Here is a 15999-nt window from a genome sequence, read left to right as displayed (position 1 = left end):
AAAGTAGACAATCCCTCCTCTCGCAGGATGAGAAAGAGGACCACATACATTCGTATGTATCAATTCCAATACACTTTCGCTTCTTCCACTCTTGCCCTTGAAGAGAATTTTAGTCATTTTGCCTTGGAGACATGGTTCACAAGTTGGAAAGGGTTCCACTTGAATTGAATCCAATGGACCATCTTTCACTAACCGTGTGATCCGCTCTAGGACAATATGACCTAATCGAAGATGCAGAAGATGTGTTGGAATTACCGTCTTCCTTGCCCTTTTGAAGTTACATAGAGACAATCCTTTATTATTAGATAACCGCCTAAGAATGTCAAAACATAATCTCCTACAGCTTGGAAAACAACTGTTGCTTCAGTTCCAACTTGTAGGGTGAGCTCACCTTCAGCCAACCTTTTGATTTTTCTGAACCCATGCAAAATATTGCAGATGTGTGAAGTCGCACCTGTGTCAACACAGTAGGAAAATACAGGACCAATCATATTGGTTTCAACAACAAACAATGGCAACATGCTTGACGTAGGCTTGTTGCCCTGCTTGGCAGCTAGATAGCTCCGGCAGTTCCGCTTCCATTGTCCAGGTTTTCCACAATGGAAGCATCTGTCGTTGCCCTTGGTTGACTTCTTCTTTTTAAAGTTCTTCTTGTTCTTTACCGTTGGCTTGTTCTTCTTAGAGCCTTGGCCTTTTGCTCTTCCTTTTCCTTTACCTTTTGGCTTAGGTGATGAGGGTACATTACCCTCTACAAGGAAGGCACTTTTCTTTTTACTCTTCTGTAGATCTTCAGTTGTCTGAAGTTGATTCATTAGCTCTGTCAGGGTCATTGTCATTTTGTTCATGTGGCAAGTCATAACAAACTCTTTGAATGACCCACATAGGGAAGACAAGACAATGTCGATCTGCGTCTCAGCATCCATGATGGCCCTCAAGATGTCGAGCTCGTTTATATAGCGCATCATCTTTAGCATGTGATCCCTAACTGGGGTTCCCTCTACCATCTTGGTAGATATTAGGCCTCTAATTGCCAACAGCCTAGCTGTGCGATGTTGCTCTCCAAACATTTCTTTAATATTTAACATATATCCGAGGCCACTGCCATTCCAATATGTTGCTACTGCAGCACATTGGACATGGAGCCAAGGCTGTGACACTTTGACATCTCATTGTCCTCAAGCCACTTAGACTTTCTATCGTGGTCTACTTGAGGCGCATCGGGACCAGGTAGTTCTGGCTCCTTAGTGGTAAGAATCCAATAAACTTTAGCGGCCGAGAGCACTAGCATTAGGTTCATTTTCCAGTCGAGGTAATTTAGACTAATTAACTTATTTTCGTCTAGGATCTTAGCTAATGGGTTGAATGAAGCAATAGTATCCACGCAGAAAGGAAAGAGGCATAATTAGTAAAACTACCTTTTTAGTTAATTTCATGACATGTCCATCGGATCTGGGATTTTGACCTACGATGGAACCGCCCATTGCATGTCTCATTCACGGGCCCCTCAACCTCATGAATCAAGAGAAATGTATAATTTCTCCAATGGGCATCGAAAAATTATTCAACAACTTTAAATAAGTGGATTCATCTAATCCTATGAGATCCAATTTATGTTCAGCATCCAAGCATTGCAGTATGTATATCCTTTGGGCGTCAATACCCTTTGTCTTATTAAGTTATACCCACCGCCTGGGAAAACTATGCAATCTACAATGGCTTCTGCTTTGGCATGTGACTAATATATCATGCACATTCTCCTTATCCTTGTAGGAATCTAACGGTTTACTCTAGTCAAGAAATAAGATCGACTTCTGCTTTGGCATGTGACCATCCTATTTCCTAGACTAGCAAATGGTTAGATGACTATAGAAGCCCACGAGGTCTTGTCCTTTGGACTTAACCCCATTTATCAACTTAATATTTTAAGAGGATTATTTAATGTGGGAGTTACAATCATCATTGTGTATGTTTGATTAGGCATCCATTGCATAAAAGAAAAAGATACATCGCAAACCAAACCATGCCATCCATCACATGAAAAGCAAACCAACAAACCATGAAAATAAAAACACATCCATGAAACCCAATTTGGCATCTTGGATCGTTGGGGTTCTCCTACTAACCTTATTTGAATAAGGAAATCCCTACAACACTATCTTGTCAAATTGAGGGTGAATTATGGGCAACTTTGTGCAACGGCACAAGGGAAACTTCACTGGCCTCAAAGCGAATTCCCAAAGGACTGTAATCTGATTTGCCTTACTATATAAAGTGCAATAACATCAGCAACATCAGCAAGTTCGTCTCTCTTTGGTTGGATCGAATCGGCCTCCATTTGCTAGTCTATCTAGAGCATCACCATGCTGCAATATCCACGATCCATCGAATGAGCACCAAGAGAATGATTTCATCTTCAATTGGTCTTGGACAAACAGATATAAACTACCATAGTGTCCTATAGACTAGGTAATCTATACATCATAATCAATCTCCATGGAAAAATCAGTCGTCCGCCCAATTGCTCAGAGGGAGTAATTAAAAACTGAAATAATTAAATTACATTGTGGACTTTAATATTACAAACCATGAAATAAATCATCACATCAGATCATAACATCCATAAAAAGGTCATGCATCTCATGCATGAATTGAGGTCTAAGCTCTTTTTTGCCCATCTTTCACCAATACCGATCAATTTGCACAAAATCGCGTTAACTCAATTTTGATTAACACACAACCATTCTGATTTTAATTAGAAGTCTCATAAAATCTTTTTCTATGGTCAAATAAATCGGCGTACAAAATTTTGCGGAAAAACAAGATTGTTTGATTTGTGAAAAATAAAATTTTTCCATATTGGGAACACAATCCGGATAGCATGACCTTTCGAGTAACCTTGAGTGGGATATAGTTACTCGAATGCTTTCTCAAGGATCTTATCATGTTACATACACCCCAAGACATTATTAGAAAAGTCTCTGCCTAGGTTATAGGCTTTTCAAATTGTTTGGGGTGGATAAACAAAATTCCAAATCAATTTTCAGAATTAATTTCCTGAAGTCCAACATCATTTTTCAAACTTTGAAAAATCATCTCCTAAATCGCTCGTCGGATTTCGATGATTCTTGATGCGTTGGATTCGTATTCAAGTCTACTTTCCAACCATGTAAGCTAATCAGTCCAGAAATCCACCATACGGTTCAGTTTTGCTGTTTTCCAACAAACAATTATTTATTTATTAAAAACACACAAAGACTAAGAACCTCGGATAGCCGGGATAAACGTCCAAACTCACAGTGAATCACCGCATGATCTATCTTTGGTTCGTTAGCCTCCTAATCTATTCCCTAGTTAGCTTTGATACCACCTGTTAGATTGGTTGTAAAACCCCGAGCAAAATCGTTACACGTTGCGGAAGAATAAACCGTGTAGAACAAAAAATTTGCTCCAACCCAGGATTCCTAGGGACTAATTTATTTTAATGTGATTTAATAAACATAAATATAAATACCTTATTTTGCTAATGAGAAGAAAAACGTCTGCGTGATCTACTCGAAAATTCGCCAACGATCTAATCGATGCGAAACCGCAAGTTGAACCGATGAATTCCTCTCTTTGCACAAAGGATTTTGTAAACAAATCTTTGTTTACTAAATAACCTAATCTAAATCAGATTATAATGTGGAAATATGTATTTAGATCAATGGAGCTTTGTTGGATGTTTGTCTTTAACTTAGAAAAGACAAAACTAGTTAATGAAATTGAAGAATAAGAAGAAGAGAAAGACTTTGGGATGTCTCTACCAATTTTCAACACACGGAATTATGGAAGAGCTCTTGCAAACTATATTCCTTTGTCTTGTAATTATAGATTTCTCAATTTTCATATCCACAACCCAAAGCTTCTAGAGAAATCTCACAAACCATAGAAACTAGCCACAATTAGAAGCTCCAATTTGGAAACAAGCTAGTTAGCTTTTTCAAAATAGAAACCAAACAATGTGGGAGTGTTTTTAGAAATTCTTAGACTTTTAGAAATTCCTAAATTGAATTTTTTTCAAGTAAAAAATGCGGTTTCTTTATTGGATAAAAACAATCCCAAAAATATCTCACATATTGTTTCCTTTTTCAACATTCTCGTTATAAGCTTGGAGGTTAAATTTCGATCTCATTTTTAGATAAGTAAATGGCCGAATTAGAAAATATCATAAACTACAAAGTTGTAGATCTTTCAAAATCCTTTCGAAACAAGTACTTACACATTAATCTTTGACTAGAGATGAGTAAGTTATGATAGTTTTAGTAAAACCAGTCCATAAGCTAAACTTACAATTATTTATTTAATTCTTTTAATTAAATAAACATATTTCCTCCCATCCAATGGGAAAAAAAGCTCTATTTAGATTTTCTATAATTCTCAAAATACCCTTATAGTTTATACTTAACCATTTTTGTATTTCCAATGTATCTCATAGTACATATACACTATATACAATGTATATATCATTTCAATGCATCCAATGTCACGAAACTAGTTCATGTAAGCAACCAAATAAATGCGAAACCTCTATCTAATAGATAATAATAGGTCAATCGAGTAGTGAGTGGGATTGTAGCAAGGATTCAACCGTAGATCCTGTAGAACCCACAAGTGGGCCCCACTGCGATTATTGCTCCGTAGCCAATGCTACAATCGCATTGAGTCAGTGGCCTCCATCGAGACGTATCCCTGAAGATAACCGTCAAATCATCATACTCCTAATCACATCAAATGTGCAAGTCCTTTCTTCAAGTCCACATCTACTGAGTTGAGTCCTATAGGGGGTGGACATCAACTACCCCCTGGGCTCATTCACGATATACCTTTCAGTCAAGTAGTATTGGCCCGCAAATGCATTTGCTGGAAACATTTCAAAACTTATTTTTTGAAATCATTTTGATAAATATTTTATCAAATTCACCTGGCCAGGTATTTTTCTAGGCCTACTACTCTGACCAAAGCCGTAGATGTTTTCTTATGAAATAGGTGAAGAATTCCATGTCGGGTATCACTATTGACATCGAAGGTTTGTCCAACACTCCAGTTCTACCCTCTAGTGACTCCAAGAGAATCACGGTTAGATAGACCAAGAATGAGAGACTCGCCAACAGACCAATATGATCCCTTAGGTCAAAGGACATCTAAAGGGTCCTGTCTGGTAGAATAGCTCAACTATCTCCTGTCCACAAGATATTCTAATGTTATCCCGTTCTCTACGCAATCTCAATTGTCATAGTCATTTTATCTTGCTTAAGGTCCACTACCCGAGTGATTGATATAAGTCACTCCACATCTCGTGCATGTTGGCAAGATAGATGCTAGTTGTATACAGAAAGAGGTGTCCAACCTCAACCCCAACTAGGAACTATTAAGGTCTGCAAAGAACCAGAATCACATATCTCCTTGCTCCCTAGGATCTGTGAATCCATGAGCATGGGTTTCCTATTTTGCTACCTAAGGACAAATACGTATCAATAACAAGTAGCATGTCACACATATTTAACTTATAGTTACCCATTAATTGTCATGACAAAAAACTTTTATTGATTAACATGCGAAATATATTGGGTTTTAAGACACCTACTCTAACAAAATCATCACCAATTCCATAAAACGTCAAATCACACAGATATGGACTTAAGCATTCTAGCTAGGCATTTAGGAAAACAACTCTTGGCCCGCATGAGTCTAAACTGTGAACGGCCAAATCATTAGTAATATTTAAGTTTCTTTAATAAAACTCACATTTACTCCCTTTTAGTTAGAACATTAAATAATCAAAGCTCTTAAAAGTAAAGACCGACATTTGTCTGGCAAGAAGGGTTCCTAACACCTTCCTTCTTGTAACCTGGTAACTTACCCAACTCGGAATCGTAAACCAACTTAACAGAGTTAACTGTGGGTCCTAGGCCCTAACTTAGGTGGCGACTCTGGTCAGTTGCTTATTTCGTGAAGTTAGGATTTTTATCGCAAATTTATGAGAAAATCAACCATATGCAAATCAAAGGACAAAGGACACTATCATAGAAACACACACCCTCATGGGTCACGGAAGGGACCACCTCCTGGACGGGATCCACAGTTGGCATGTCTACTCAAATGAAATTTCTAGGACAAATAGTATAAGAAGGGTCATCACCCCATTTGATATGCTTCTCTGCCAACATCGAAAAAAAAAACTACTTATATACATTAGATAGAGTATGGTGGGCCCTGTTATTAAAGAAAAAAAAATTTGGTAAATGATATATTCTTCCCATATTTTGTAGGGCACTGATGTCCCACAATCCCGAACAGCCGGGACAACTACTCCAAACCAGTCCACCATGAACGGTTGATGGGCCCAACAATTAATTTGTTTAAATCTTTGAGCAAGCCCATGTTTTACAAAATGAACTGTACTGCCACTACAAGAAAAGTGACATTCACCGACGGTCATGACCGTCGGTGTATATGCCAATGAATGTCGGTGTAACTTACACCGACACTTTTAGTAAACGTCACTGATACTACCATGCCTAAAGGTATTTACCGACATTTATTGCAAAGCGTCGGTGCTACCATTTATACCGGCATTTATGAACGTCGTTAAAAATAAAAAACAAACGTTGGTGTTAAGGCTATCACCGACGTTTTAAGTAAACCGTTGATGTATGTAATATTACACTGACAGTCAAGACCGTCATTAAAAGATCTACATGGGCTTTGGATACGTGTCTTTAGCGACGGTTAATACAACAACGTTTTGGACCATCGGTGAATACCTTATTCAGCGACGTTTTGTGAGCGTCGGTAACTACACCGACGCTAAAGACCATCGGTGAATATCAAATTTAGCGACATTTTGTGAACGTCGGTGAATATAGATATATATTTTTATTTTTTTTTAAATTCCCTTTATTGGGGTACAACATGTAATATGGCATTCAAACAACCTCACACTACAATGGCATTGAATCTCACACTACAATGGGATACAATCTTATTATACAAACAACCTGTAATACATGTAATATGGGTTACAATTTTAACCAAAAATTATGGGTTCAGCTCCCGCTAATTTATTCGATGCCAATCACCAAAAAGAGGTAGTTTTTCATCAACATCAGCTAAGAGATAAAGAGGGACAAATACCAATTAGCTGCCTCCAGATCCGTACGTCTTCCCAAGCACAACCATCTGTAACTTGTCATAACCAGTGAGCAAACCAACACCGGCAATAGCATGGCCCCGCCCCTTTGAACAGAGATTTAGCCCCTTCTTTTTGCAGGATCTGAGAGAATGCATCCATGGAGCTCTTGCACTTAACGGCTACATCAGAGGTCATCACCATTCTTCTACGAATGGTGTCAATAGGGTAGGATGCAAGACCAGCACCATTTGTGATCACCCAACCAAGGGCAAAACACGTGAAAATGGTATCCTTAAATCACCCAACAGATAGTCCATGTGATGAAATGCAAGGTAATGCCAACATGCAAAATTTACAATGTACAATTGATTGTTTAACAGCTAAGTTCCTGTTTGTTTTAGATTATAGCAACCAATTATGGAGTCCCCAACCAATTATTGGGCCGAATATTGGACTAAATTTGAGTCTAATAATCGATTGGCGACCCCACAATCGGTGTCATAATTTAAAACAAACAGGACATAAAAAATTTGCTTGATTATAGCATAAGATAATTTTTAAAAAAAATTATTTCCAATTGTCACTTATGCATCCCCACTTAGGCCCAGTTCATTTTGGGTTTTGAGAATTGATCCCCACTAAGGCCTTGTTAGTTTTGGATTTTAGGTCCAAAACACTCAGAAATCTTTGAATCCATTAATCAGTTTTGGACTCAAAAATCAATTCTCAAAATCCAAAACAAACAAGGCCTCAGTGTATTTTGACTTTAGGCCTCTTTGCATGCCTCAAAATCAGTCAATATGTGCAAAAACAATTTGTTATAAATTAATCTTGTTTACAAATGGGATATTACATCCTCTTTGGAAGCCATTAACAATATAGTTTGTAAAACAATTATGACCATTATTTGTAACGAATCATATTTAACTTAAAAACCATTTGCATATAAGATTATAAGCAGATAATCTTTAGAGGTATCTAAAAAGGCCCTTTTCTTGGAAAATCCATGATGGAGAGATTGCATGATTCCAAGATAGCCATAGTTGAATCATACATTTGTAAGTATCATGCAAATCTAAATTTTTGACTGACCTGCATCTTTCCCGTCAGAAGAATTGGCTTCAGAGAATCATACATTCCAAAGTAGAGACCACGATAAACTATAATTCCAACACAAGAAATGTTGAATCCACGATAGAGCCCAGCAATGTCGTCTGACTTGAGAGTTTTCCTGTAGACATCAACCAAACCATTGAATTGCCTTTCACATCCCCCCTTTGCGGCCTTTGCATCATTAGCCAAACAGGTTCAGGCATAGTCAAGGGAGTAGACAAAGAAGAGGGAGGAAGCACCAGCAGCACCTCCCGAAGCCAAATTCCCAGCAAAGTATTTCCAGTAGCCATCTCTGTCTTTCTTGAAGTTAAACAACCGCTTGAAATAATCTTTGAATGCAAAGTTCAGGCCTGGTGCAGATTTTAGTTTGTAGTAATCAGCATATATGGAAAGGGAAAGGCAGTTACGAGTTTTTTAAGAAGATTGATTAAATTAAACAAGCAGAAACTACAATGTGGTGTGTGTGTGTGTGTGTGTGTCAATTCCCTAAGAAAGAGTGAAGCAATAGAAAAAGCAAAAAAAAAAAAAAAACACCATCTCCACTCCACTTCGTTCTCCTCCGCTAATGAATTCAGCTCCTATCTTGGAGGCATCACTTTGATGCAGCCGTTATTCCGATCGATCGAGAAAAGACCATCCTCATGTTCATTGGCAATGCCCACAATATCTACGGGGCCTGAATTACCAAAGGTTGACCTGTTCAATGGGCTTTGTTAGACTTAAAGAAATATATCGCTGACAACGGAAAGGTAAAATGAACATACACAAAAATAGAAAGATGTGCAGAATCAATGAATGATTTAGGTAACTCTGAAATATATCAATTGCATTTCAAAGTATAATGCAGAGAAAGGGGTAAGATGCAATCAATAAAAAAAAACAAATGATTCTAATAATAACACCTTCTTATATTATAAAGTTCTTATTACCCTCTAGAGGAGTCACTAGTATTAAGCTAACTTTATATTAAAAGCCAGTACCTTTCATGCCACTGTTCAAACTTCAAAGACCCTTCCATTTCAAAGCCATCTTACCAGGGTCTATAGGTACACACCATTATATTTATGTCATCCATATATTTATGAGACCTGCAGATGTACCTACCTGTCATTTTTTGCAACTTTGTATAATAAATATTCATGCCTACTTTGATAATACTCACCCAAAAAAACCAATTATGAAAAGGGTTTCCTTGACAAAGTGATAGATCCATATGATGATTACTAAGCAAATATTTGCACATGGAATAAGCAAGTCCAATGAAAGAACTAAGGAACACAGTCCAAAAGCACATTAGGTCAATATTAAAACTATAAAAATGATATAGCAATTGACACCACATGAGATTCATCTATCTATTCAACATAAAAGCATGTGTATGGAGATTTACATCATTCATTCGATTGAAGCCCTCCTTATCTCTTCGATTAGGTGGTGGGGGATAAATGCGCCGCTGATCCAAACTCCTCATATTCATGGCATAAGCTTCATCAAACTATTCAACATAGAAAGCACATTAATTAGATCAATATTAAAACTAGAGAAATCATATAGCACTTGACACCACACCAACCTTAATTCATGAATAATTCTTCAAGAATATAGGGAAACCCCCTCCTTACTGGGTTGATCATGGCTGGATTATGGTTTTGAAACCCCCCAAAATGTGGCTAACTAGTTATGCTTCCAAAACCTGTGCATATGCTTCTAGGTTCACCATATAGGAATAAGAGATCTGGATTCTTACCTCATAAGTTGGAAATGAAATATTTGGCTCGAAAATCTGAAAAGTAGCTCATCGTGAAAGATTATGGTGTTCCCATCCATATGCCCCGTCATTGAATGAGGGGATGGATTAAATTCCCCAAATGTAAGTATAATAAAATAATAAAGCATTTCTTTATAGTCATCAAAGATCCATGTTTCATTTCTGAACCAAACAGGAAATATGAGTTCATTTGCAGGCTCATAAGCATATCTTCCCAAACTAATAGAACGGTATAATTTTACAAAAAATAGACCGAATATGTAATAAAAAGGATCACCATCACCATCACCACCTCCCCCACCATCAGCATTACCATCACCATCCCCAACACCAAACATATACAAAAACGAAAAAGGTTCTACGACAATAAGATGAGGAAGTGTAATACAATGGATCAAAAAAAACTAATTAAGTGCAAGGGAAGCCACAAACATAAGGCGGCTCAAAGAATCCATCTTGGTCTTACCTGAAAACAAATGAAACGCAAAAGAATTGACAAAACGTGAGGCTCTGTCCTCTGGGCGGCAGGGTGTATCTGTCTCCTCATAGGGCGTGGCTGTGAGTCATGGGAGGTGGGGATATTCTTCCTCTTTGCCATGACTGAAGGATAAAGATATGACCTGTAGTATAAAAAAAGGGATATCTACATCAGTGATTAATAAAACATATTCACTTAGATACTTGTCTTAAAATACAAATAAGTGAATGAGATAAACATATACATGTAGATGCCTTAGATTTTATAAAAATTTTCGCAAGATGAAAAACACTTCCTTCAAGTGTCACTTATATAGCTATAGTAGAGAATTTTAAGCCCTGTTTGTTTTGAATTTTGAGAACAGATTGTGTCTCCAAAATTGATTATTGGACTAATTTTGAGTCCAATAATCAGTTTTGGACTTAGTAATTGTAAGCACGTGATTTTTTTTAAACCTCTCTTTCAAAGCAAAACCAAATACCCTCGTCTTTCCCCACATTTACAACCCATGCCATCCAGCTTTTTAGTATAGAAAAGACCAGAGAAACTTTTGAATTTAAGAAGCAATGCCATTATGCCCTATATTCGAGACTCTTCTCATTCCACACATATTTTACCCATTCTTTGCCAAATTTACACCATATCTACTCTTATTCCTCTCAAATCTTGCCCAAAATCTTGTAGCCCCAATCAAGTAGCCTCAAATCTCCTAAATCATGCTATTTTTGCCAAACTTCCATACACAAATTCGATTTCAAATCAAAAGAAGTCAATGTTTTCTTCCCTAAAATGATAAATCTCGCCCAAATCTGCATTTACTACAAAAAAATCACTCAAATACTCAAGAGGGGGGGTGAATTGAATTTAACTCAATATTAGGCCTTTTGAAAATTATCTATAAACCCTAATTGGAATTTTTCTTCACTTAAATAAATATTTGGTTAGTGCAAATATAATTGAAAGAACAAAGTGAAATGCCAAACCAAAACAATAATGGAAATGCAAGAGTGAGAAATTGACACACCGATATATAGTGGTTCGGCCAACGGCCTACTCCACTCTACTCAAGGTCGCACTTGAGGGATTCCACTATAGGAGACCTCCACGATGCCCGGCTCCGAGGCGGTTACAAATCCAAGGGATATTAAACAAGGATGCCCTTACACCTTTACAAAGACTCTCCTTCTCCGCCGAGTTCTAAGCGGTTGCTCTCTAGGGAATTAAAAAGGGAATGCCCTAGCCACCTACACTAGATTTGAAAGAGAATAGCTTGGCTTCTTCTTGAAAGCTTGATGCTCTTTGTAGACCCTTGATTGCTCTTCAAAGATGGTGATTTGCAAGTGAAAGCACTACTATATCCAAACTCAAAAGATTCACAAGTGAAAGGCAAGTTTGGGATGAAAAACAAAAACTCAAGCTAAAATGGATTGCAAATGTTTTTGATGCTTAAGGATGTTTTTCAAAGATCAAGAGAGAGTGAAAAACTTCTCTACATGTTGTATATATAACCACACCAAAGAATATGACCGTTTGGGGGTGGACATATCAAAAACCAACAATTAATTTGAATCCCAACGGCTATTTTTTAGTCTGTCACGAGGTTCTCGGAGTTCCGAGAACCATTCTCGGAGTTCCGAGAATTCTCGGAGTTCCGAGAAATATTCTCGGAGTTCCGAGACAACGGCCAGAAGAAATAAAATTTCTACTGGACCATTTCTCGGAGTTCCGAGAAATTGTCTCGGAGTTCCGAGAAAGTGTCCAGATGCTACTGGACCTTTTCTCGGAGTTCCGAGGGAACTCTCGGAGTTCCGAGCTCGGAGCTCCGAGAAAAATTCTCAGAGTTCCGAGAAGCCTAAAAATCCGCAGTTTTTGATTTTTATTGCAAATTTGATTTTTAGCTTTTGGAACTCAACTCCTATGGTTATTTTGGAATGTTTATGAGGGTCCCAACATGTTGGTCCACCACATAACCATTCACTAATGCATTTTAAGTTCTTAAGTGTTCTTTGAAAACCAAGTTGAAAACACTTTGCCTTGACTTGGAAATCTAAAGAGAAAGGATGTACAATGATACCTATGCAATCTTCAACTTCTCTTTAGTCTTGGTCTTCAATTGATCTTCCATCTTGTGTATGCTTGCTTGAGAGATGAGGTGAGCTTCACTTAGCTCCTTTGACTCTTGTATGGGATATCTCCAAGCATGACCATGTTGTGTGTTGGTTTCTTCAATGATCAATCCTATCTTAAACACAACACTTCGAAGCAAATTGATTAGTATTCAAAAAACACAATCAATTATGTTTAGAATCATCAAAACAAGATAGGAGAGTAGACCCTTGGGCTTACAATCTCCCCCTTTTTGATGATGACAAACAAAATTGATTATGAGGTGTGTGTGAAGTGACATAGTAGGCAAGTGAATACTAGAACTCCCCCTCAATATATGCACACATATAAATGATACAAGTTATAAGCAAGTGGTGCATATAGTCAATTGAATAGATAATCAATTTCAAACTTCTCCCCCTTTTGTCATCGACAGAAAGGGTGTAAAAAAAATAGGAGTGGATAACTCCCCCTGAATCAATGCTTATGGTATAAAATTATATAACCAAGTAATGCACATATACCTGTTCATGATCGAGATGTTGACATATGTCAAGATGTTAGGTATTTTAATTAAAGTGAAGATACCTCTCCAACTTAGAAAAACTAAGAAGGCTAAGAATATCAATTGAGTGATTTTTAAGATTAAAAATTTGACATCTCATTCATGCAGATACTACCAAACAAAGATTATATATATAAATACTATATAGATAAGCTGGTTAAAGGCACAAAGTATTTATTTGGCAATTTCTTTGATTTGATCCGCACTCCATATGTTTAAGGCACTTCGGATATAGCAAATTCTATCATCACTAAGGGGTTTTGTAAAGATATCCGCTAATTGTTCTTCAGTGTTGATATATTTTAAGCAAATATCCCCTTTTTGTGAGTGATCTCTGATGAAGTGGTGCCTAATCTCAATGTGTTTTGTTCTTGAGTGTTGTATGGGGTTCTTTGTTAAGCTTATAGCACTAGTATTGTCACATTGGATGAGAATATTTTCCATTTTGATTGCATAGTCCATCAATGTGCTTTTCATCCATAGGACTTGAGCACAGCAAGCTCCAGCTGCCACATATTCTGCTTCTGTTGTGGACAGAGCTACTGAATTTTGCTTCTTGCTAAACCATGAAACAAGTGATTTACCCAAGAATTGGCAAGTCCCACTAGTGCTTTTCCTATCTACTCTACATCCAGCAAAGTCTGCATCTGAATATCCGATGAGAGTGAAGGAAGATGATCTTTCATACCACAGTCCTAGACTTTGGGTTCCTTTTAAGTACTTGAAGATCTTCTTAACTGCCGATAGGTGAGATTCTTTAGGATCCGATTGAAATCGAGCACAGAGACAGACAGTAAACATAATGTCTGGTCTGCTGGCTGTCAAATAGAGCAAACTACCTATCATACCCCTATACAGTTTCTGATCCACAGATTTGCCAAATTCATCTTTTTCTAGCTTAGCAGTAGTACTCATGGGAATTCTTGATGTCTTACTGCTATCCATGCCATACTTCTTTAATAACTCCTTTGTATATTTTTCTTGATTTAAAAATATTCCATTTTTGTATTGTTTAATTTGAAGTCCTAAGAAGTAGGTTAACTCTCCCATCATGCTCATTTCAAATTCATTTTTCATTAAGGTTGCAAATTCATCACACAATTTTTGATTAGTTGAGCCACAGATGGTATCATCCACATAGATTTGGACAAGGAGGATATCATGATTTTCTCTTTTGATAAATAAGGTTTTATCCACCTTTCCCATCTCGAATCCCTTTTCAACTAAGAAAGTGCAAAGCCTCTCATACCAAGCTCTAGGAGCTTGCTTTAATCCATATAAAGCTTTATCAAGCCTGAAGACATGATTTGGATGTTTGAAGTCTTCAAAACCTGGAGGTTGCTCAACATACACTTCCTCTTGGATATAGCCATTCAGGAAGGCACTTTTGACATCCATTTGATATAGTTTAAATCCTTTATGAGATGCATATGCCAAAAGTATCCTAATAGCCTCCATACGGGCAACAGGAGCAAATGTCTCATCATAATCTATCCCTTCCTCCTGATTGTACCCTTGGGCTACAAGCCTAGCTTTATTCCTAGTGATAATTCCATTTTCATCCAATTTATTTCTATACACCCATCTCGTGCCAATGACTGGATGATCACTAGGTCTAGGTACTAGCCTCCATACCTTGTTCCTTTCGAATTGACTCAACTCTTCTTGCATGGCCATCAACCAATATTCATCCTTTTCTGCTTCCTTGATGGATTTTGGTTCTAATTCGGATAGGAATGCCAAATTATTGCTCACACTACGATAGTATGATCTAGTTCTTACTGGCAATGTGGCATCACCTAAAATTTGGGATTCAGGATGATCTACCAATGTTCTCCTATCCCTAGGCAATGAGTCATCATTTTCATTTTCTACTTCCTCACTAGGTAACGTATGACTAGTAGATGCATGAGGAGGAGCACTCAATTTTGGAAAAAGATGTTCAACGGGTTCATCCTCATCATGTGGCATTTCTTGAGGTGTTGGCTCTCTTTCATCAAATGTCACATGCATGGATTCTTCTACTACTAGGGTTCTCCTATTAAATACTCTATATGCTTTGCTATGAGAAGAATACCCTAAGAATATTCCATCATCCGACTTCTTATCAAATTTATGTAAATTATCTCTAATGTTCAAAATGAAGCATTTACATCCAAACACTCTAAAATAGCTTATATTTGGTTTCAAGTTTTTCCAAAGCTCATAAGGTGTTTTCTTAGAGATTGGCCTTAAGTATACCCTGTTTATGATATAGCAAGCGGTGCTAACCGCTTCCGCCCAAAAATATCTAGGGAGATCATTTTCATGCAACATTGTTCTAGCCATTTCTTGGAGAGTTCGATTCTTTCTTTCTACTACTCCATTTTGTTGAGGTGTTCTAGGTGCGGAAAATTTATGTTTAATGCCATGTTCATTATAGTAAGTGTCAAAGTGTACATTTTCAAATTCCGTTCCATGATCACTTCTAATGTGGGAGATGGCAACACCTTTTTCATTTTGAATTTGATTGCATAATGTTAGGAAGTTTTCATAAGTTTCATCTTTATGTCCTAGAAATATGACCCATGTGAATCGTGAGTAGTCATCAACAACTACAAACACGTACCTCTTTCCACCTAGGCTACTAGTCTTCATTGGTCCAAAAAGATCCATATGAAGTAGCTCCAAGGGGTAGGAAGTTGAAATCATATTTTTAGGTGCAAAAGAGCTTTTCAATTGTTTTCCTAATTGACAAGTTCTACAAATGTGATCCTTGATGAATTTGAACTTAGGCAATCCTCTAACACTTTCTTTTG

At 37.3% G+C, this 15999-nt stretch overlaps 1 protein-coding gene and 1 pseudogene across 1 annotated transcript; both read right to left on the bottom strand.

Moving 5' to 3' along the window:
- Positions 1-251: 251 nt before the first annotated feature.
- LOC143869859 (uncharacterized) lies at positions 252-1067 on the bottom strand. Its single transcript, XM_077376418.1, has one exon. It carries the CDS (start codon positions 1065-1067, stop codon positions 252-254), a length of 816 nt encoding a protein of 271 aa, XP_077232533.1.
- Positions 1068-7176: 6109 nt separating this feature from the next.
- LOC143869858 (ADP,ATP carrier protein 1, mitochondrial-like) lies at positions 7177-10390 on the bottom strand (annotated as a pseudogene).
- Positions 10391-15999: the final 5609 nt, after the last annotated feature.

Source organism: Tasmannia lanceolata, unplaced genomic scaffold (genome assembly GCF_043159265.1).
Source record: "Tasmannia lanceolata isolate RefF3 unplaced genomic scaffold, GAP_Taslan_0.1 ptg000003l, whole genome shotgun sequence".
NCBI classification, from domain to species: domain Eukaryota; kingdom Viridiplantae; phylum Streptophyta; class Magnoliopsida; order Canellales; family Winteraceae; genus Tasmannia; species Tasmannia lanceolata.
This window is presented reverse-complemented; position numbering and strand designations above follow the sequence as displayed.

Excerpts from the sequence above, each read along its gene's own strand:
- LOC143869859 (XM_077376418.1), bottom strand. The coding sequence starts at position 1,067 with ATGTTTGGAGAGCAACATCGCACAGCTAGGCTGTTGGCAATTAGAGGC.